The 22,254-nt window shown below is 59.5% G+C and overlaps 7 protein-coding genes across 7 annotated transcripts; 4 read left to right on the top strand and 3 right to left on the bottom strand.

Annotated features, from left to right (window-relative positions):
• Positions 1-2,408: 2,408 nt before the first annotated feature.
• Positions 2,409-7,274, top strand: GGTG_08053 (hypothetical protein). Its single transcript, XM_009225889.1, has 3 exons — positions 2,409-3,383; positions 3,448-3,647; positions 3,716-7,274. The coding sequence occupies exons 1-3, from the start codon at positions 3,180-3,182 to the stop codon at positions 6,642-6,644; spliced, it is 3,333 nt and encodes a 1,110-aa protein (XP_009224153.1). The 5' UTR covers positions 2,409-3,179; the 3' UTR covers positions 6,645-7,274.
• Positions 7,275-7,429: 155 nt separating this feature from the next.
• On the top strand, positions 7,430-8,627 carry GGTG_08052 (hypothetical protein). Its single transcript, XM_009225888.1, has 3 exons — positions 7,430-7,729; positions 7,812-8,002; positions 8,095-8,627. Exons 1-3 carry the CDS (start codon positions 7,611-7,613, stop codon positions 8,520-8,522), a joined length of 738 nt encoding a protein of 245 aa, XP_009224152.1. The 5' UTR covers positions 7,430-7,610; the 3' UTR covers positions 8,523-8,627.
• A 316-nt stretch (positions 8,628-8,943) lies between these two features.
• Positions 8,944-10,271, top strand: GGTG_08051 (hypothetical protein; the record flags this gene model as incomplete). Its single annotated transcript, XM_009225887.1, has 2 exons — positions 8,944-9,047; positions 9,107-10,271. The coding sequence occupies 2 exons, from the start codon at positions 8,944-8,946 to the stop codon at positions 10,101-10,103; spliced, it is 1,101 nt and encodes a 366-aa protein (XP_009224151.1). The 3' UTR covers positions 10,104-10,271.
• Positions 10,272-12,765: 2,494 nt separating this feature from the next.
• On the top strand, positions 12,766-13,683 carry GGTG_08050 (hypothetical protein). Its single transcript, XM_009225886.1, has one exon. It carries the CDS (start codon positions 12,802-12,804, stop codon positions 13,513-13,515), a length of 714 nt encoding a protein of 237 aa, XP_009224150.1. The 5' UTR covers positions 12,766-12,801; the 3' UTR covers positions 13,516-13,683.
• A 2,496-nt stretch (positions 13,684-16,179) lies between these two features.
• GGTG_08049 (hypothetical protein) lies at positions 16,180-17,601 on the bottom strand (the record flags this gene model as incomplete). Its single annotated transcript, XM_009225885.1, has 3 exons — positions 16,180-16,334; positions 17,018-17,301; positions 17,495-17,601. 3 exons carry the CDS (start codon positions 17,599-17,601, stop codon positions 16,180-16,182), a joined length of 546 nt encoding a protein of 181 aa, XP_009224149.1.
• Positions 17,602-18,167: 566 nt separating this feature from the next.
• GGTG_08048 (hypothetical protein) lies at positions 18,168-18,555 on the bottom strand (the record flags this gene model as incomplete). The annotated part of the gene is made up of 2 exons (XM_009225884.1): positions 18,168-18,355; positions 18,489-18,555. The coding sequence occupies 2 exons, from the start codon at positions 18,553-18,555 to the stop codon at positions 18,168-18,170; spliced, it is 255 nt and encodes an 84-aa protein (XP_009224148.1).
• Positions 18,556-18,615: 60 nt separating this feature from the next.
• Positions 18,616-19,860, bottom strand: GGTG_08047 (hypothetical protein; the record flags this gene model as incomplete). Its single annotated transcript, XM_009225883.1, has 1 exon — positions 18,616-19,860. One exon carries the CDS (start codon positions 19,858-19,860, stop codon positions 18,616-18,618), a length of 1,245 nt encoding a protein of 414 aa, XP_009224147.1.
• Positions 19,861-22,254: the final 2,394 nt, after the last annotated feature.

Genomic DNA, 22,254 nt, shown 5'->3' with positions numbered 1-22,254 from the left:
GGGGGGTTTGCTGCTGCGAGCGATCGGGGGAGCCTGTGCTCGACTAGTATGAAAAGGCAAGAGGAGCCAGACGGGTTCCGAACCTCTCAATCGCACACGTGCGGGGACCCCGGAGGGTGGAAGGGAAGATGGACGACGTAGATACAAGCTCTAAACGAAGGCGGTCACCACGAGAATGTTTGGTGTAGTGTGGCTTTCTGCCATCCAAACGCGACGTTCTTCTGCAACTTGCAAGTCGCTCGAACATCACTACGTCATTCCGCCTCCAAAACGGACGCGGGTGGATTCCATCCTCGCATGGCATGCACACCCGCCGCGCGCCATCGCCAAAGCGGCGCCAGTCGGCTCGCGAGGGCACAGTGCGGCACATGGAATAAGAAGCAGCGCGACTCTAGCAATATTGTCAGAGTCGCCCCCAAGGTGGGGACGAGAAACAAGCACGAGTGAGGTGGGCGAGTCGATCAATTGATGAGATCGTCGTCTCCCACAGTAGTGTGTAGTTGTTACCCCGCGGGATCGTCTTTTTGGGTTGTTTTTCATCTAGCGTTGATGTCGTCAAGCGTCGTATCTTTCATGTATGCAAACTGCGTCTTCTCGATCCTCGATAGAGGCAGAGCGGCGCTATCGCATGCCAGATTGGCTGTTGCGGGGTAAGCGGCCCAATTGCATTTGATGATGCGTCTGCTGTCCAAGAAGACCAAGCCCAAACCAAGACTCTGTGTGTCCCTCTGCCGCCGTCTTGCTGCCCCGTAGGGTTCCATTTGTTTCTCCGGGCGGCCAGCTATCCGCCAGGCCTGCGGACCCCCAGTGCGTCCCCCCGCCTGGCCGGGGTGCAGGCGGACTGCAGGATGCGGCAATGACTACTAGATTGTTCCGTCGGTCGCCGAGGCGGTTAGGCAGGGCGAGTGGAATACTGGGCGTGCTGAGCACCAGGCACTCACCACCAGCTCTCGCCCGGCCCAGCACTGTGGGGCGGTGCTCGGTTGTGATGGAGACGGCCCAGCCTTGGCTGCTGTTTCGAGCAGCTCCCGAGAAGTAAAAAAAAAAAACCCCTTCCCTGCTCGTTATATTGTTTTAGCAAATTGACTTTGGGCGGCGTTATTTGCTGATGTGGCGACGGGGGCACTGGCATGCTAGTCAATAGGAGGCACGGTGCCCGAAAAAAAAAACCGGACTGCAAATGTTTTTCCCCACCCAACCTCTACCTCTCCCAAAACAATTGCATCAGCACCAAAACCGAACAATATGGCCGCGCGCCATTTTACACCGGAAAGAATACGCGCTCGGGGGATTTGTAATTATTTTGATGCGGGGGGCACTACTTATGGCCACAATAACGTTATTTGTTTTGCTAAACATAAATGCGGGGGGCAAAATGACTGCAAACTAAATGGGCTCCTTTTTTTGTGGTAGTAGGGAATAAATTTTGCAGTCCGGTTTTTTTTCCGGGCACCGTGGCAGGCTTGCTTCCTTCTCTCGTCGAGAAACATCGGTCATGGCTGCACGTTTTTGCCTCTGCAGGCCTAGCATAGCAGAATCTTAATAGAGTGTTACAGTGTCGGGTGTCGAATGGGCCAATAGCGGTCTGGCGGACGGGCGGGTGGTCCAACCGGAGCGAATCCTTTTCTTCTCTTCTTTCATGCGGGAAGGTGACGTCTGCCGTTTGCTAGCACGGTGGTCAGGTCGATGCTCCGCCATGGCCAGGGTCCGCTCTGTGGGCAGTGGTGGCACCCGGGGCCCTGGGCTCGGAGGGTGGAGACGGCTGGTGAGCAAACAAAAGCAGGAGTCATGCACGTACGCGAACAACGGCACGGGCCAGTCAGCCTAGCCCTGGCCTTGACTTGACGAACGCTTGATGAACCCGGCCATGCCAGCCTGAATTTCTTCTCCTCTTCATCCCTTTAAGGTGTGGCTGACAAACGAAGAAAGCAAACGGAAAGACCGGGGAGGCGAAAACAAAAGGGCCACGTGCCACCGCCAAGCATTATCAGGGATCTCTCTGCCTCTCCTCGGAAATGCTGAGTGACCACATGATCTGACGTACCCCTAGGCTGTCGGTTTTGATGCTCGAGTCGAGCCTAGCTTCGGCAGACCGGTGCTGCTGCGCATCTGCAGCTATCCATGTTGACCGGCGGGCCATTCGCCGGTGGAAAAACACAAGACGGAAAAAAAGGAGATAATATGTCGAACCACGTCTGGAAGATACCCGTAGCGCGTGCCGCGCCCCCCACACAAACTGTTGAGGCTGCCCAATGCGAGGATAAGCATCATCCCTCCAAAACGATAACAAAGACAAGAGAAGATCTCCGGGCTGGGCCAAGGGCGGCGACAACCGCAACCACAACCGCAACCTGCGACCGCCACGGCCCCTAGTCGAGACGCGCCTCCCCAGAAGCACGCGGAAGCACGCGGAGTCAAGAAGGCAGCGAGCGCTCGGCTACACGGCTCTTGGAGGTCGTCCTCGTCTGGGGATTTTTTTCTTCCCTTCTGGCCTTTTGGCCAAGAGCCTAGGGGACCGCCGGACAGGGATGCCGAGTGGGACTGATGGAGCCTCAAGTGTGGCAGTATGACGGAATGTGCCCAATCACACGTATCTCTTGCAACCGACAACGTCCTCCAAGACCATGTTAGCCCTCTGCAGGCGCGAGAAGTCCAAGACTTCGCGTCTCTTGGCGTACCAACAATGTTCCGCTTTGCGGCGCACGCAATGGATAGCTGGTCTCGGCGGCGGAGCGTGGGTCAGATTTTTTTCTTTTGTTTTTTTTTCTTATCGGGTCGGGCGCTTTTATAAAGGCTGGAGAGCCCGTCTTCCTGCTAGAGCTGCGTCATTGTTCGAGACCTTTTTTTGTCAACCACACCCGACGAGCGAGCCTCTTTCGGGACCCTCCGCTTGCATAATCTTTCTTTCTCTAGCCATTGGGTCTTAGTCCTAGTCTCTACGGGACAAGATCACATCTGACGGGGAAAAGAAAAGAAGCAAGGACGTCTCGGACGCGCAAGTAAACGGTATCTTGCCATCCCCGACGCCGGCCAGCCTCAAGAACAGCTGCGCTCGGAAGACAACCGACTCCTCTGCCCCGACCTTGAGATTGCTTGTTCTCGGTCGCTTCTTGATACCCCCCTTTGTTGTCTCCATTTTCCTGCCAACCTCCTAGGGCTGTCAGTGATGCATCGCAACCATGCCGACTAATTACGAGAAACACCCCTTCCTCCTTGGGGTCGACGAGGTTGCCAACTCACTTGGCACCAATGTCGACTCCGGCCTGACTACCGCCCAGGTCCAGAAGCTGCAGCAGGAGTTTCCTCCCAATGAGCTGGACGCGGGCGGCGCCATCCCGTGGTACAGCATCTTCCTGAAGCAGCTGTTCAACGCCATGGTCCTGGTATGTGAACCTCTCTCTGCCGCTGTGAACTTGGGAGACCTGTGGACTGACCGACTTCCTCCAGGTCCTGTTCTTTGCCATGGCTCTGTCATTTGGTATCAAGGACTGGATTGAGGGCGGCGTTTTGGCCGCCGTCATTGTTCTCAACGTCTCGATTGGCTTCGTCCAGGAGTACCGCGCCGAGAAGAAGATGGACGCCCTGCGCGCCCTCTCCTCTCCCAGTGCCACCATTCTCCGCGATGGAAAGACCCAGGTTATTCCCAAGTGCGTATTCCCACAGACTTGTCGGTGAAGTAGCTTGGCATGAGCAGCTGCTAACAGAGTCTTTGCAGCGCCGAGGTCGTCCCTGGTGACATTGTCATTCTGAAAATGGGTGATACTGTTCCCGCGGACCTCCGTCTCTTCGAGGTCATGAACCTTTCGTGTGACGAGCAGTCCCTTACCGGCGAGTCCATGCCCGTGGATAAGATCATCGAGAACAACATCAAGGTCCCCGGATCCGACAATATGGCCACGGCCGACGGCGAGGTCGGCATTGGCGACCGTGTCAACATCGCCTACGCCACCACCATCGTCCGGAAGGGCAGAGGCCGTGGCATCGTCATCGAGACGGGCATGCAGACCGAGGTCGGCAAGATCGCCGCCTCGACCAAGAAGAAGCCCAAGGCCGGCCGCTCCATGAACTGGAGGAAGTACGGCAAGCGCCAGCCCCTTATCGGAGCCCTGAGGCGCATCTACGACTTCCTCGGCAAGTTCCTGGGTCTCACCGAGGGCACGCCCCTCCAGAAGAAGCTGGCTGCCCTTGCGTACATCCTGTTCGGTTGCGCCCTGATCCTCGCTATCATCGTGTTCGGCGTCAACCGCTTCCATGTCCCCCACGATGTGCTCATTTACGCCATCTCGACTGGTATAGCCATCATCCCCGAGTCCCTTGTGGCCGTGCTCACCATCACCATGGTGCAGGCCACTCGGGTCATGCGCAAGGCCAACGTCGTCGTCCGTGATCTCTCGGCCCTCGAGGCTCTGGGAGGAGTCACCAACATCTGCTCCGACAAGACGGGCACCCTGACCCAGGGCGCCATGATTGTCAAGAAGGTCTGGCTGCCGGCATCCAAGATCTACACGGTCCGCGACTCCATGGATCCCAGCGACCCCACCGTTGGGTCCGTCACGTACTCGGAGAAGGCGCCCGGCGTCGAGGAGCCCAAGCGCGACTACGACGCCGAGCGCAGCGCCGGCGCCCTCACATTTGACGTCCCCGACGAGAAGCTGAACCCGACCGAGAAGCCCAAGAAGGCCAACGAGCCCGCGGCCGAGCTCAACGACGAGCTGCGCATGTTCCTACTGTCCACCGCTCTCTGCAACCTGGCCACCGTCCGCAAGGACCAGGAGAAGGACAAGTGGATGACCACGGGCGAGCCCACCGAGATCGCTCTGCAGATCTTCGCCTGGCGCTTCGAGCGCGGCAAGAAGTCGCTCGAGGCCAAGGGCTGGAAGCAGGTATCCGAGTTCCCCTTCGACAGCACCATCAAGCGCATGAGCGTGGTATACAACGCGCCCGAGGACAACGACCTGGGCCTCCCCACCGACAACAGCCTCATCTTCACCAAGGGCGCCGTCGAGCGCGTCATCGACCTCTGCACGCACATGGGCCAGGGCGAGGCGCGCGAGGAGATGACGGACGAGGCCAAGGACCGGATCCTGGAGCAGATGGACGACTTCGCCTCGCAGGGCCAGCGCGTGCTCGCCATCGCGTACCGCTCCTGGGACGGCATCCACACGCAGCCCGACAAGGCGGCCGAGGCGGCCGACCCGACCAAGAGCGACGACGCCATCCGCAGCAGCGTCGAGTCGGGCCTGACCCTCCTCGGCCTGGTCGGCATCTATGACCCCCCGCGCAAGGAGACCACGCCCGCCATCCGCGAGTGCTCCAACGCCGGCATCCGCGTGCACATGCTTACCGGAGACCACCCCGCCACCGCCGCGGCCATCGCCAAGGAGGTCGGCATCCTGCCCTTCAACATGTCTGTCCTGCCCGCCCACATCGCCGAGACGTGCGTGCAAAAGGCCACCGACTTTGACAAGCTCACCGACGAGGAGATCGACGCCATGGAGGAGCTGCCGCTCGTCATCGCTCGCTGCGCCCCCGACACCAAGACGCGCATGATCGAGGCGCTCCGCCGCCGCAGCGCCTTCATGGCCATGACGGGCGACGGCGTCAACGACGCGCCCTCGCTGAGCAACGCCGACGTCGGCATCGCCATGGGCTCCGGGTCCGACGTGGCCAAGTCGGCGTCCAAGATCGTGCTGACCGACGACAAGTTCAACTCCATCGTGGCCGCCATCCGCGAGGGCCGGCGCATGTTTGAGAACATCCAGAAGTTTGTGCTGCACCTGCTGACCTCCAACGTCGGCGAGGTCATCCTCCTGATCGCCGGCCTCGGCTTCCAGGACGAGTCGGGCACGTCCGTCTTCCCCATCAGCCCGCTGCAGATCCTGTGGATCAACATGCTCACGTCGTCCTTCCCTGCCTTTGGTCTCGGCCGCGAGAAGGCGTCGAACGAGATCATGCGCAAGCCGCCGCACTCTACCAAGCGCGGAGTCTTTACCAACCAGATCATCGTCGACATGCTCGTGTACGGCTTCATCATGGGTGTGTGCACGCTCATGACCTTTGTCATTATCGTCTATGGAGTCAACAACGGCGAGCTGGGCGACAACTGCAACACGGCCTACTCGCCGCGGTGCGACGTCGTCTTCCGCGCCCGCGCCGCCGTCTTCGCCGAGCTCACCTGGCTCATCCTCTTCTCGGCCTGGGAGTTCAAGTCGCTGCGCCGGTCCATGTTCCGACTGAACCCGGACTCGGACAGCAAGTTCCCCTTCTTCAAGGACGTGTACGAGAACCGCTTCCTGTTCTGGTCCGTCATCCTGGCCTTCATCTCCGTCTTCGGCGCCATCCACATCCCCGTCGTCAACGAGAACGTGTTCCGCCACAAGGCCATCGGCTGGGAGTACGGCCTCGCCTTTGGCGGCCTCTTCGTCTTCATCGTCGGCGTCGAGGCCTGGAAGTTCATCAAGCGCAAGTTCAACCTGCTCGACGACCACGCCGTCGTGCGCGGGCCCTTCTCTCAGGGCAGCGAGGACCCCGAGGGCCGCTCCTTTGTCAAGACCATGTCCTTCTCCAGCTTCAAGAGCTGGAGTAAGTCGAGCCTGCGCAGCAGGAGCCGGACCCGGACCCAGGAGAAGAACCGTGACAACTGAAGGGTTGCAGGAAAAAAAAAAAGTTGTTTGGGACTGCTTCGAGTTTTGATTTGCGTTGTTCGATTTTCATAATGGCGGACGACATGTGCCAACCTGCCTTTCTGGTCGCTTTTCTCTCCCTCAACCCTTTCGCTTCGCCTCTGTCATTTGATATGATAACATGAATGATGACTGGTGTCGAGGACCGATTGGAGGACGGGGCAAGGGAAGGGGACCGGAGGGCGGGGTTGCTGGAACAAATATCGGCAAGACCATCTCGCAGGTTTTAGCTGTCGTATTTTCTCCGTCTTTCTGTGCAAAACAAAAACATGATATCGGCCTATGCGAGGGCACAGTCTGCTGTTGACCCCCGCCCGCATAGACTTTGGCTTGCGTTCTGATTTTCATTTTCACTGTTTTGTTGCATATACCTCTTGCCTGTGTAGTCCTGCTCTTATTGGACCTGTGAGGAGAAATCGCCAAGTTGTGTATCGAGTTGGCAGATATGGAAGAGCCGCATTGTTCTAGCGGCGTCGGATGATGGTTGTATTTATCAGCATACCCTATAAGAGGATCATCAAGCTCATGGCCTGAATTTTATATTGTCTCTGTTGTTGGAGATAACGCATCATTATTGACGAAATGTCCCCCCGTTTCCTCCTGTCTTTGACTAATTAGGGGTGGTCTCCTCGGTGTAGGTGATGTCTACGTTGTGTGATTAGGTAATCTCGAACCACCCATCGCACTGGCCCCACGGCCTCCACCAGCTAGCGGCCGACCCCTGAATTGCTGGCGCGTGGGACAGCTGGGCTCGGAAGACGCGAAAAGCAACGTCACCCTCAGCTGGAAACCTCCCACTCGACCAAACCACCCCGTTCGCCTTCTTGACGCTCCTTTTTGTCCTCAACCCCGCGGCGCGACTCGTTCGCTACTCTCCTTAAAACGCCCTCTCGAGCAGCGCTCACGCCAATCGCCGAAACGACCAGCATGGCGCCCACCAAGAAGACATCGTCCAAGGACGTCTACTCGGTCATCCTACCCACCTTCAACGAGCGCCAGAACCTGCCCATCATCACCTGGCTGCTTAACAAGACCTTTACCGAGCAGTAGGTTCTTTCCGGGGTGAATCGCAAGAGGCAACATGTGCGCGTGGGGGGTTCTGACATGGGGAAAATTGCGCATTCGCAGAAACCTCGACTGGGAGCTCATCATCGTCGACGACGGCTCGCCCGACGGAACGCAAGATGTCGCCAAGCAGCTCATCAAGGCTTTCGAGCCGCACGTCCAGCTGCATCCCCGCACTGGAAAGCTTGGTCTGGGAACTGCCTACGTCCACGGCCTGCAGTTTGCCAAGGGCAACTTTATCATCATCATGGACGGTAAGAGGAGCCCCCTTTCTTTTCCTCTTTCTTTTCCCCTTTTTTCTCCCCCTTTTTCTCCCCACAGCCCATACTGACTCTGCTTCCCACAGCCGACTTCTCCCACCACCCCAAGTTCATCCCGCAAATGATCGCCAGGCAAAAGACGGCCGACTACGACATCGTGACGGGCACGCGGTACGCGCCGGGCGGCGGCGTGCACGGCTGGGACCTGAAGCGGCGCATGACGTCCAAGGGCGCCAACATCCTGGCCGACACGTTGCTGCGGCCGGGGGTCAGCGACCTGACGGGCTCGTTCCGGCTCTACAAGCGCGCAGTGCTCGAGAAGCTGTTCGAGACTACCGACGTGCGCGGCTTCAGCATGCAGATGGCGCTCGCCGTCACGGCCAAGGCCGTCGGCTTCACCATCGCCGAGGTGCCCATCACGTTTGTGGACCGTGTCTACGGCGACTCCAAGCTGGGCGGGGAGGAGATTGTCGAGTACGCCAAGGGTGTGTTTTCGCTGTGGGCGAGGGTATAGGCCGAGGATGGGCTGGCGCATTTGCTCGGTCCGGTCGGGCATTGGGTGGTGAGGTTAGGGAAGGCGGTCTCAATAATACCCAGTAATTCCATCTATGTTTGTCAAGGCGGCGACTGCTATGTTGCTGTTGCCAATTTGTCTGTCATTGAGTGCTGGTGAAAACGAGTTTGACGCTGGCCGGGCTGATTCCAGCCGCCACGTGTTGATAAGATTGCCACTGGAGCAGCATTGCGCCAGCCATTCATTGCAGGGCTGACCCGCTGGAGAGGGCCTGTCGGCAGCTGGGCCCCACTGGAGACTGGAGCAGCACGGTTAGAGCAGGAGGGGCATTGAGTGCGACGGCAACACAAGCAACGAGCTCAAACGGCCCGGCCCTTGTACAAAACAGCCATGGCTGCTTGAGCCCTGGCCTCAATATACCATGCCCCCCTCCGGTCGCGGCCCATCGTCGGCATGGGGCCGCCTGAAGCCCGTCGAGCTCGACCCCCTGGAGGCCATGGGGCTGCCGTCCAAGGGCGAAACCAGGTAAAAGAATGACGAAGCGGTTCTGCTGCCGCGCTCCTGCTGAACCGCCCCTGCTGCAGGCTGCTCGAATTCAAGACGCAGAACCAGTACTACACCGAGATCGTCAAGAGGTACCTCGCCTTTTGCTCCGACGCCGGGGGCCGGGACTCGCTGCTGGCCCAGTTTGCCGCCCTCAGCGTCGGGCCCTCGGCGGCTCCAGGGACTGCTCCAGGGACGGCAGCGGTGGGAAGCGGCATCTACAGCCTGCCCCAGCCCACAAAGGCCACCATTGCCGCCGCCACGGCTGATGGCGGCAGCACGGGCGGCGGGGCCAAGTCCAAGGACCTGACGGTCATCATGATGGCGCTCCGCAAGCTGCGCGAGGCCATCGTGGCCTCGAAGCGCGCCGACGACTTTGCGGTGCAGACCTATCTGTTCTGCATCCGCCTCGCCGTCCTGGTCAAGCAGCCCGAGTCGTACCACCCGGCCATCCAGCACCTGCTGCGGCACATCAACACCCGGTCCCAGCAGCAGCAGCAGCAACAGCAGTCGGCGCAGCAGTCGGCGCAACAGCAACAACAACAACAACAACAACAACAGCAACAACAACAGCAACAACAACAGCAACAACAACAGCTCTCCCCAACCACCCCCGACCACCACCGCCATCAGCCGCTCACGACAGTCGAGCTGCAGGAGGTGGCGGGCTACCTGGTGCTGGACGCGGCGTGCCGGCGCGGCGACCTGGCCGAGGCGCACGCGTCGCGGCTGCGCTACGGCCTGCGCGACGGGCGCGTCGACGCGGTGCTCGCGGCGCTCGCGCACGACAACTACGCCGCCTTCTGGCGCCTGCGCGGCCAGGTCGACGGCCACAAGGCCCGCCTCATGGAGTTTGCCGAGCCGGTCATGCGCCGCCACGCCCTGCTCTGCCTGGGCCGCTCGTACCTGGCCGTCGAGTGCCCCTTTCTGGAGCGCTGCGCCGGCGGCAGGGCCTGGGCCGACCTGCAGCGGCTCGACGCCGTCGGGTGGGAGCGTGACGGGCAGCGGGTTGTGATTCGGAGGATCAAGGCCAAGTGATTTGTGCTGTGACGCTAAGCTTTTGTTTCACAGCTGAGGGGAGGTTTGTTCAAGGGACTGGTTGGTCTCGAGAAAGTATCGTTTTCCCGCTTTGGCTTTTTCATTCTTTACCCTCCGCGAATGGATATATAGATACCCTTTCAACATGATACTCTCGTTGCTATCTGACTTTGCATCCATCTACTGATCTAGTACAGGCTGACAGCAGCCTCATGTGCGGCGCATGCGTCTGAGCTCGAGTCCCTTGCTTCTGCCAATGACCCCTTTCCAGCCACGAGACCACCTGGGTATGCCAGGTGACGTCAGGAGGTTGCATGGCCTCACGACACTGCTTTGTCTCTGCTGTTCTCCCCTGCTCTCCCCGTTCTTTGCATACGAGAGAGGCATCTTTCGCTACCGGTGTCCCTGGACAATCGGCTCCGTCTCTGCCAGAAAGCAAGTGGAACGTTGTATCCATGCCTACAATCCCCCGTCCAGACTCGAGCAACGCCCTTCAAACTCGCGACTCGGCAACAAACAACTGCGTTTCCTTGCCCCAATACAGCACGCCGATGCCCCACCGGATCAAGGCACCGGCTGAGACGGAGATGGGCGGCGACAAAGGTCCCATGTAGCCTTTTGATAGGTCCATCCATCCCAAGCCCTTGTTCGTGTTTCTATTCAGGGCGGCGGCACGCCAAGACGTACTGGCTAATATCGACAGGCTATACAGCGAGGTAACATGGCCCGTGTTGAGAGCGGCCTTTCAGCTCTCCTATCCCCAGCACTCCACGGTCAGGGGGATTCTGCAGACGCGCGCAGAGAGAGAAGCGTCCAGGCCCGAGCTAGGATCTCGCGACCCATGGCTCCAGGCCCGTCTGGGGCAAGTCAACTAATATATCTCAAAACAAGGTCCCAGAGCCGACAGGAACCGATTTCTGGTTCTGGTCGGTTGCTATTCTTGGAAAGAGAGCCAAGACCGCGAACCCCCGTGATGTCCCGCCGTCCAGACGTGCTCGCGAGGCCTGTCTGCCCGCGGCGGCGATCTCTTATTTATCTGTATTGCTACTATTGCAGCTCGAGCTCCGCCGGCCGCTTCCCCTCCCGCCCATCGCCACCCTCTCTCACCACCGAAAAGCAGCGGCTACGGACCGGTTGACTTTACCGTGTGGCGGCTTTGAGGGGTGGTGCTCACCTGGGCACGCATGGCATCTTTCGGCTTCCTTGGCCGCTGCGGTTTCCTTGCCGAGGGCGATGTCATATTTGCCTGCAGAAAACTCGAGGCATGCCAATCTCGTTGGCGCCAGCTGGCCAAAAGTACGGAAAAATGTGCCCTTCCTCCCTCCCCCATGGCCTGCTCGGCCGCATAGTCGGCGCGGAACCCCTGATGCAGGACACCAGTTCCCAGCCGGCTCCGCGAGCCCAAACGGCCTAGACGCATATTTAGTTTATATCAAAAGACTGGTCCCCCCCCCTCGCTGCAATGCCGGCAGGCCCGATCCCATACGACCGCCATTGTCGAGTTTTAAAAATAGGAACCCGGGCGACGGCGTTTTGTGGTCGAAGCCCGTGTTTGGTTCTAGGAAGAATTAGGCTATCACGACGTGACGAGCCACCCCCAGGCCGCTCCTGGACCTTGGTCTCGGGCTCACGTCTCCCGTCGAGGTGGAGTTCTCCGAAAAGGCATACATACCTCTGTCTCCTGTTTTGTCGACCGACAGGGCCCCCCCCCTGCGCGCTAGGGCAGGGTAATGTTGACGGAATGCAACGTCGGTTTGGCGGCGGCATGCGCCGAACCCTCATGTGCTCAATCCCGAGAGAGGCGCGGCGATAACGGCCTGGAGGTGCCCCTTCCTTTGCTATTTTGAGAGGGGAAAAATATTAGCTGAGGCTTGCTAGTCTATCACAGCCCTTGGCCAGCCGTTCCTCTCTCTTGCTTGAGGATTCGCCCGGTAGCATCGACATTCAAATGCTCCCGAAAAGAGAGAGACATGCCAGCTTACCGTGTCCCTTGCACAGCAACTGGCCGGTCCGGATAAAGTGCCCGCGACCTCGCTCCCAGAGATTCTGTGCTTCCGGATCGCTTTCAGGCCCCCTCATCTATCTCGATATTAATTACCAAATGAGCCTGGCCCGACCCTCGACGCGCAGGCGGACCTGGGCACAGAAGCTAGGCTCTATCTCGCGCCTTGCAAAAACGGGGGAGTGCAACGACGCCATCTCCGCCGGCCTGCGTTCTTGCTTTGCTGCGGCCTTCCCATTCGCGGCGTCATTGTCCGTGTTATCCGCCCAACGCACGCCACACACACACACACACACACACACACACACACCCTGGAGGAGGTCCTTCTTTGGGACAGTCAATATCGGCGAGCGGGGAGGGCAAATCATCACGATTCGACGACGGGTGGCATCGGCCGCGGCGAAAGATGGAGCGAAGCGAGCAGCTGAGACCTGCCCGAAAGGCGATGGGCGGGTTATCACGAGTTTTTTGTATATGAACTACTCTGGGCCGTATAGTTCTTTTTTATCTATAAATATCCCCATGGGACGTCACCGACGGCAAGAAGTCGACCTGCCCTCTCGCCCTGTTCAAGATATCGGGTCCTGCCTATAAAGCAAACTCGCAACCCTCACCTCCCCCTTCCATCACACACCCCCTCCATACACACGAACAAACACACTCAGCCCGAGAAGCCAAACGGCCACCACCCCCAACATGCGCGGCACCGCCCTCTCGCTCGCCCTGTTCGGCCTCGCCCTCGCGGCACCGACGACAGAGCAGCCGATCGAGTCGCGGCAAAAGGGCGGCATCATCAAGATCGGCGAGCCGGGCTCGGGCGGCATGAAGCCGTCGCAGCCGGGCGACGACTGCAACAAGCAGATCTGGGACCAGACGGGCTACTGCGTCATCCTGGGCCCCGTCATCACGCCGTCGGCGACCACCAAGTCCCGACGCGACGACATCAACCTCGGCGGCGACAAGAACGCCGACCTCAAGGCGGCCATCAAGCAGGCGCAGCTGGAGCTGCAGGCGCTGCAGGCCAAGAAGAACCCGACGCGCGCCGACAAGAAGCGCATCGAGGCGCTGCAGTACTTTATCGAGAAGACGTCGGGCGTCATCAAGATTGTCCCGCCGTCGGGCGGCGGCTCGACGGTGCTGCTGCCGGGGAGGATGGCGATCAAGAGGGACGGCGGCGGCAAGTCGGGCAGCAGCCCCTGCCTGATCGACCTGGAAAAGTACGCCAAGGAGCTGCAGGAGTTCCTGCTGTCGTTCCCGCCCTGGGAGCGCGCCCGCATCTGGGCCCAGCTCATCCAGGGCGTCTGCGGCATCCAGACGGGGCCCATCCTCCCGGACCCGACCACCCCGGGCGGGCCCATCAAGCCGGACCCCGTGACGTCGGGCGCGCCGCTGAAGCCGGGCAAGGTGTGAGGGAGATGGGGAGATGGGGAGATGGGATGGGGGGGAGCTGAGAGGTGTGATGACGGTGTTGATGATGGTGACAAGGGCTCGGGCAGACAGGGAGCAACGTGGATGGAGCCCACATATGTGAACCACTACATTTCCTTTCTTTTTCCTATAGCGATTTACCCAAAAGGCTTGATTGACTTGTGATATTACCTTCCCAGTCCGAATCGTGACGTCGGGCCTGTTGACCGGCCCCGGACCCCGAGCCCCGAGTCTCCGGGCCGGGCCCCCCGTGTAGTCAGTAGCCCAAGCCCGCGGACCCCGACGGACGGATAACCCCGCGTCATCTCCCCCATGTCCCCCGCCTAGCAGTTCCCCCAGCATCCCCGGCAACCTCGCACGCGCCCATCGAAAGCTCGATCGACGAACAAGCCTGTCAACCCAGCCTCCTCTTATTCATACAGTGCATCTATCCTAGCCCAGGGTTAGCCCGACGAGAGCTCGTCTTTGGCTGGAGACACGCCGGGGGGGCTGGTGGTAGCCGCTACGCCAACTCCCCCCCCTCCCCCCAAAAGGCTAATCTAGCCGATGGGATGAATAATAAGCTTGCGAGTCCGCGGATCTGCGCGTTGCCAAGCCGCTGCCCGCGCGTGGAAACCGGGTTATTCCCGTTCTTCTAGCCACATTGTCCACATGATGGAGAGTGCCGAGAGCAGGAGAAAAAGGGCCAACCTGCTAGCAGATTGGCTCGCGGTTGGTCATGGACACAAACTCACACTAGACAAACAGCTGCCAAGTCCCGCATAGCCTTTTGGGCATGTCTCGCTTCCCGACGTTTTGTTCCGCAAATTTCGCCCCGTCCGAGGTTTATGGCAGGCCAACGTGACCTTGCCCGCCTGATTTGTAAGAGGGTGGGAAACGCGAGGCTGGTCGGACGAGCTAAGAAAAAACATAAACCATACCATATCCCTCGCCCGCCCACCCCTTGTCTCTTGGCTCCGTCCGTCTAATTCCACTAGCTAGGTAGCATAAACTAGGAACCATCATCAACAAGAGACAAGATAGAGAGAAGCAGGCGCATTAGTCGGAGCCGAACCCGGTAGTTCGTATTGCAAAAGCCCCCAGCCAGTCGCTAGGACGTGCCACCGGGGTGAGAGAGGGGGTTCCCTGTCTCCGGGCCTGGCGAACTAGTCCGGCCGTCCTCGTTCAGCGGAGGCAGGGGGGAGACTACTGGAAAGCCAAGCGTCAAGGCAAGGCCCAGCCTCGCCTCTATTTTACCTCTCCTTCCGCCTAGCGAATCGCGAGAGGTCCGCCTCGGGGAGATCGGACCCCCCGTCCCATCACCCGATTCGCGTTCCTTCTGTCCCACCTTTCTTTCGTAATCACCTCCCCCTTTCTCTCCCCCCACGGACCAAGCCTGCTCTGCTTTGTCACAGAATATACTGGCCATGTAGCCTTGGGTTTACGGCAGTTCGTAAACAGGGGAGGGAGTCAGGTCGGATCTAGCATGACACATGGACGTGCGTGCCTCGGCACAGAGTTTAAGAGACAATGAGAGGGATAGAGAAACCGAACGCGCTATGGAAAAGGAACGAACAGTTCACGTTTCGCCACACGCTATCGAGACAAGCTCAGGACGTGGCAGTACCGTTTGTCTCCAGCTCTTCTACCTTTGGACGTGCACTCCCCGCCTCCCCGCGAGGCCAAAGGAGCGCGCCGGCTCGAGTGCCCACGGACGTCTTGTGTCGTTGGTTTCCCTCATACACGTTAGCAACCCGCTGACTATCCGCTATTTATCCAACCATGCAGCATACTTTTGCCCAGATGCGGTTATCCCAAAAGTCAGTGCGCTCGTTTTCAAAAAGAGGCCGCTCTAATGCCAAGGAGGCTGCTTCCGTCCCAAGAAAAGAAACAGAGACAGGAACCTGCGCCAAGAAGGACATGGATATGCTGAGAAGACAGTTTAGATGGCCGCGCCGGGCTGTACGTAACACGCCGTCGCCTACCGCCAAGACAGCCAAAGGCGGGATAACCCGGTGTCACCACACTGACTCAACTCCCCCCTTTTCTCTTTCCCCAGACCTGGAGCATATCCCGCCCGGCCGATCCCCTTCGGGGAAGTGGGAGAAGACCCGGGCTAGGGAGGCTTGCCATCAGGGCTCCCTCCCTAACTCCCTCTGAGGGGTATGGTCAGATGCCATTTTGCAGCGGGCAAAACCTTAAAAACAAACAGGCGCCAGAGTCAATGTAGACCAAAGACTGCCAAAGCATCGGCGGGCACAAGGTTGGGGCAGTCGGCCCTTCGGAGTCCCAGCCCAAAGGCCGCCCGGCTCAGCCCCTGGCACTGGCAACCCCACGAATCGCGCGAACCACGCCGCCGGCGCCGCGACCGTCTGCTTTGCGCGTGGGCCACAGGCTGTAGCGCACAGACATACATTATACCTCGCCTCAACTTCGGCGGGAAAAAAAGTGGCCTCATTTTCCACGGCTGTCCAAGCAAGCCACCAAGCACCGAGCGCGGCACGCCACGAAACATGACAAGAGGAAGAAAAGCGCCGAAGAAAGTGTGGAGCAACAGGATCCCCCAGAGACGCCGTCGTCCACAGTAGCACACGCACGTGTTCGTGGCCGTCTGTGGGAGCCGGCGGGTGTGATTCGTAGGGCCTGGCGGCAGCTCGCACATCACCATCACACCAGCGACAAGCAAGTCCGCGCCGCGCCTTGCAGCTTCCAGCCCTGATGCCAGCAGCGAATCGGATCCGCCCACGCAGCCTGGCCTTGTGGGCGCCCGCCTTGTCGTTGGCCCAACAGGAGGGCCAGCTCCGGGGGGGGCGTGGGCCGGCCTGTGGCGGTCGCAGTCAGTCCTCCGCTAGTCGCATGCAGCAAATTGCGGGACGACGTTGGGAAGAGCCGAGCCCCAGCAGCTCTCTTGTGGTGGCTCCGCCAGCCTCTCGCTCCCCTACGCCGTCTGTGCAATTTCCAAGCGGGCCGACTTCACCTTCAACTCGACGAGAAGAAAGGACAAGACTTGAGACGGATGAGTTCCAGCCCTATCTGGAAAGCGTCCCACCCAGACAGAGGTAGACTGACCAGCTGCCGGTCCACCCAAAACATGGTTTGGCAGCGAAAGCAAAATCCCGGATTCGTCATCATCTCGTTCTAGAAAGCCCAACTGATCGGATCAGCTCGACAAGGGTGACGCCTGGTTGCTAATTCGGTAGTACTAGCCACCGAGGTCGGAGAAGCACGAGGGCCCTGAACGAGGTCAAGATGAAATCGGGCAAAGTAAAAAGAAGGCCAAGGCAGGGTCCGTCCCCGCCCGCAATCATCTGTCAAGGAAATAACTCGGGGTCAAAGGATCCGCCGCATATCAGACGACGAGGTAGGTGGCAGGTAGGTGGGCAGCTCCAAACCTGCGGCTCGTATAGGTGGCCTTGTCTCGGGCGCCGTATATGCGCCGTCACCGCCTCCGATTAAGGATATGCACATATACACAGCAGGCATAAGCCTCTCTGCTCGCATGTACCAAGAGGGTATGCCGCGTGGAATGACTCCATCTCGATGGCTGCTCCGCGTGCTGCAACGTGCTTGATCCGGACTCTCGACGCGGAATCTGGCAGCCGACCCGGCGTATCCTCGGCAGGCTCCCGTATGCGCAGCGCCCCAACAAGGATGCGATGCGCCGCCAGCCGGGCTCCACCGGGGGGGCCACCGCCTCGCCTGGTGGTCAGCCCAGTCTCGGTGTTTATGCGGATCACACAACGGAGACGTGTTCCGGGACTTGGACGGCGGCCGGGTGGCTGGTCGGATCTGGACCCTTCCGGCAGACGCCTAGCGCCCCTTTCACTTGTTCCTCTTGGCGCAACGCAACATGCTGTCACTCAGGTAGTGCCGGCGGCGGGGGGGAAAGTGGAGGGCCCACTAGGAGAGGAGCCTTGGGTGGTCGAGGGGCGTTTAGCCATGTTTGCTTTTTGCTGTCAAAATGCGGCTACACCGCCATTACGCCTCCATGCCGCCTCCACGCCTCCTGGCAGGGCCTTTGCTTGGCCTTGGGCCTAGACCACTCGGCCGCCCAAGCCGGACCGTGTCAGAGCCGTCGCCCAGCATCATGTGTGGTAACGCAAATGTGTTTTCCGCATCGGCAGGAAGGTTTGGTGGCGAATTCAGAGAGCAGTGCCCAAGAGAAGAAAATAGGTGCTGGCGTGGTGGCGGCGGTGGTGGTGGTGGTGGTGGTGTAGTAAGCAGTCGGTTGGTTTGCGACGGGGCCGCGGCCGCCCTTGGCTTTGTCCGTGCTTACTTTGACTTGAACGGGCTCCGAGCAGCGTCTCGCACAGACTGAGAAACCACATACCCTTGGCGGTTGGCTGCCTGCAGTCTGTCGGCACAGAAAATCGGCCCAAGGCCGCGGATGTTGTGTCATGTCTCAACAAACGGACGGGAGAGTCAACCCATCTGTTCCCGGCGAGGATGGCGCTCGCAGAGCCCCGACGCCCGTGCGTGACTTCGAGGCTCGACATCAGGCTTCCTCCCAGGCTGATCCTCCAGAAGGCCACCAAGGCTTCCATGAGCCGAGCCGACCCCACTGCTCATGATCTGGGGAAAGGATGGTGCCAGACAGCGACGGCCCTTGAACAGTCCGTTCTCCTTCCCACGAGCAAATCTTGTTTGCCAGGCGCTTATGGGGGGTATGGGCCATCCTGTCCCGGCGGCACAGTCCAGGCGTCATGTTTCACTGGTGGCCCGTCGTCTGATATGGGCTTATTTTTGTTCAGCCGGGCATGCCTCTGACGCCTGTCGTTGGCCGAGTCGAGTAAAGAAGCAGCACAACAGGCGTCCGCCATGCAGGTCTTGAAAGGGATGCTGGCTGTTGCCTCGTAAGTCGGTCCTCCTATCAGTTTCTATACATTGAAGCGCCGACCACAGACATTCCTGCAGCCGGGGGCAGGCAGTAAGACTCCTGCACCCAAGCTGACCAGCCGGCACGGCCAAGCACTCACCCAGGTTGCCAGGCTTCTCGCATCTGACATGCTGGGGTGCTGGTCCACACCAACCCTTTTCCGTCATGCAAGCGCTTGCCGTTGGCGGGCAGGTCGTCGGATGTGCAGACGGGCTCTTTGCTTTGCCTCAGGATCCTCCCATGGCCAGGACTCGTGTGGCAGCACACAGACCTCGGACGGTCGCAGACGCGTCGGACCAATCGGGGCCTCGAGGCTGCGTGGTTTCCCAACCTTCACCGCCATGGCGCCGTTGTGCCAGAATCTGCAGCTTCGTCCAGCCTCGGTTGGAGGCAGGGCGTAGGCCGCCAAGGGTCCCGTGGTGCAGGAGGAGCGCTGTGCTCTGAGTGGAGGGGGGATTTTGGGACGTGACGACGATGGCGGCGGTGGGAACGAAGGAATGCTGCTGGAGGGTCGCGTTTCCCTGCACTGCAGGACCACTGCCACCAGGGCCACTACCACCAGGGCCACTGCCACCAGATCCCTCCCTCCCCTGCGAGGGCTTTGGGATGGCTGCGGCTAGGTTGGGTTGGGAAGGGGGAGCTGGGATGGCGCCGCGGTTTCCCTCAGGTTCCTTCGTTTGCCTTTCCAGGGCCGACCTGGCGAACCAGGTTACCGTGGCGGCAGACTCCTCTCCTTCTCCTTCTCTTCTCTTCTGGCGCCGCCGCCGAACGAACGTGACACGTCCCTGTTGCTTGGCTTGGGTTGCATTTTCCCCTTCGCTCGCACCTTGCATCATGACTCCCTTTTTGGACCACGGGCGAGCTAGTCCGCAGTCGGGCAAGCGTTGACAAGGGGGAACACAATCGGGCAGCCGTGAGTGGAGAAACTCGCGTGCGCCTGAGGGGTTTTCTCCCTTGGCCGGTGGCCGGTGATGATGGGCTTGCTTCTTGGCTTGCAGGGTGGGAACTGAAGGAGAGAGAGAGCTGCAGGCTGGCTGCAGGCTGGCTGCGGTAGCCCTGTGCTGTGCAATCACGAGCGGCTGCTGAGTGGCCGGCAGTGGCGAGACGGGCCCTCGCCCAAGGAAGGAAGAGAGAGGAGTCTGCAACCCCACACCGCCTTTGCTCCTTTTGTGCCTTCTCTTTCGTCCAACCTCTGATGCTGTGTGTCCAGCCAGCCGACCAGGCTGCTTCGCGCTATGCCCTGCGCCCGGACCGATCGGGCATAGCGCCGTGTGTTTTCTGGGGGTTTTTTCTCCCATCATTTTGTCTGCTGTTTCGTTTGGCAAATTTCGTTTCGTTTCCCGCCATGGCCCAAGCTCCCACCTCCCTTGCCGCGTCGCCAATCGGGTGGCCGGGGCCTGCCTGTCACCTCGTTGGTCGCCGCGCTCCTGTGGCACGGGCGCAGAGAGATTGATCACCGTCACCACCTTCATCATAAGTCGTCACCGTCATCACTGGGCCAAGCCTGCAGTGAGATAGATACGCAGTAGGTGCACAACGTTGCGTGATACAACACCCAATAAAGGTGCCGGCGCGGGAAATGTATCAGGAAATATCAAAATATGCAGGCAGTGAGAAATTCCCACCTAATAAACCACCTGCTATCGACGGCACAGCCGTATTGGGTGCTGACTCTGTCTCTGCTCTGTGATTCTCCGGTACCTAACCTGCCGACCCAAAGAGAGGGATCTCGGTTTCTTTGACTTATCGCTACCCAAACTAGGTCAGTCTCGGCACTTCTCTGCCCGGTCAGACCAGGCGGACAAAAAGTAAAAAAAGGGGGAAAGCAACCCAAGCGGAGTCACCAACGAACGGGTGACAGGGTGCTGAAGCTGAACACTAGCACACAAGCGAGCGGTTTTCCCTCCTCCACAGCTGGGCTGACGACAACATGGGGAGGGAGAAGGACTGGAACTCACTTCCCAGTTCTTGTCCGTGACCCGGCTCGCGCGGGGCCCACCCTTATCCCCTCCTCCTCCTCCCTCCAGGGCACCCAACCACCAATTTTGCTGCCCTGCCCAGCCAGACAGAAGCACCACGACTGGCCGCGATGCCGGGTGTGGTGGGCTGCTGCAGCCATGCGAAGTAGGCGGAAGCTGCTGCTGTGCTGCATGCCCAACCAGAACCGGCTCCGCTTTTCTGTCGCGGTACCCACATACACATACACATACACACACACACACACACACACGCACACACACCCCACAATCCCTGGCCCTTCCTGGCTTGCCGGTTGGCCAGAGCTCCAAAAAGTAAGGCGGGAGGATTCATCAGCCGGCCGGCCAATCAGCCCGTCGCGATACAGAAAACTTCCCCAACGACGACGCGGGGACTTATGCATGCACCCAGAGAGCGAGAGAGACCTGGGGCCCCTGAGGTTCCCATCCCCCCCCCTTCCCCTCCCCCTCACTCCCCTCCATCATCCATGGAGACCGCCCGCTCTCCGAGGGGAGAGAAACAGGTAATGTGGCAGCAGTGGCAGTCTAGTCTAGTCATGATGCCAGTCAGGCTCAGGTCCGGGGGCTACTCTGTCCCTGCTTTCGCCCGCCGCTGCCGCCGTGCCCTTGCCTGGGTGTTTTTGTAGCTTCTGACTTGGCCCATGTGTGTGTATGTGTGTGTGTGTGTGCCGCCGTATCTCGTGGCAGGGAAGAGAGATTGCTGCTTGGGAAGTTTGAGAGCGCCCATGTCCAAGAGGGAATATACCCAAGACGGGAAAGGTGCGTTGGTGGAATGCGAAGGAATGCCCTCGAAGTGGGATCCGCACCCAGCCCGCGTGACCACTCATGTATCCAACTTGCCCTGCCTGTGAGCCTGTCTGTCTGTCTGTCTGCTTGCCTGCCTGCCTGTATGTCTGCCTGTATGTCTGTCTGCCTGCCTGCCCGCCCGCCTACCTGCTGCATATCTCGATCGTCACCCTCCCCTACGCCCCCCCGCCTCCACACCCCCTGTCCTCCGACATTGAAGAAAACGAAAAGAGGTGATCCTCCACCCAGTTCGGACTCGCGCAAAGAACGTGCGTGCGTGCGTGCGTGCGTGGCAGATAGGGCAGCTCGTTGCTGGGGCGGACGGCGGCGGCGGGCGCAGGTCCATCCGCTGGGGGGAGGCGAAGCTTTTTTTGCAAAGAAACAGCAACGAGAACGCATCCCAACCCGCTCACGTGTCACACATAATTCGTACGTCGTCGACAGGGGGGCAGAGCAGAGCAGGGAGGGCGACGTTTTGTCGTCCCTCTGTTCATCCCATCTCGCTCACTCTCCGTCCGTCCACAGAGCGCCCCTCTCCCAAGCAGCAGCCGTGGATGGTGCCAGCACATCTCTCTCATCTCATGAGCCGATCACGTTGCAAAAGTGGGAGAACTTGGTTTTGGTCTTGTTTGCCTCTCTTTACGAGAGGCGACACAAATCACTTGGTATTATTATTTTTTTTTGGTTTTTGTGGCTTTTTTTTTGCTTCGTTCTTTCTCGGCGCCTCAGTACCAGATATGGTCATATGGCTGAATATCTTCTCAGATCCTGGTAGAGGATGTTGCGCCCTGTGTTTGGGTTTGACCCGCGTCAATGTCTAAGAAACCAAATATTCGCTTGGCTTTGTTCTTTCGTGATCCCATGTTTCCCCAAGTCGCAAAACTGCAAACGCGCGTGCTGCCCAAATCAAACCTCTTGGCCCCAAGATGGCGGAGGGTGTACAGAGAAGTGGGATAAAAAAATAAAGGGGATAAAAAAATGAAAGTGGTATCACCAAGAAAAGTGTGTCTTGCGGGAACCCTTCCCTCCCGAGCTCCGGATTTCCCTCGAACCTGTGGTCAGGGTCCGCGTGGAAAGCGAGAG

The sequence above is a fragment of the Gaeumannomyces tritici genome (assembly GCF_000145635.1).
Source record: "Gaeumannomyces tritici R3-111a-1 unplaced genomic scaffold supercont2.4, whole genome shotgun sequence".
NCBI classification, from domain to species: domain Eukaryota; kingdom Fungi; phylum Ascomycota; class Sordariomycetes; order Magnaporthales; family Magnaporthaceae; genus Gaeumannomyces; species Gaeumannomyces tritici.
This window is presented reverse-complemented; position numbering and strand designations above follow the sequence as displayed.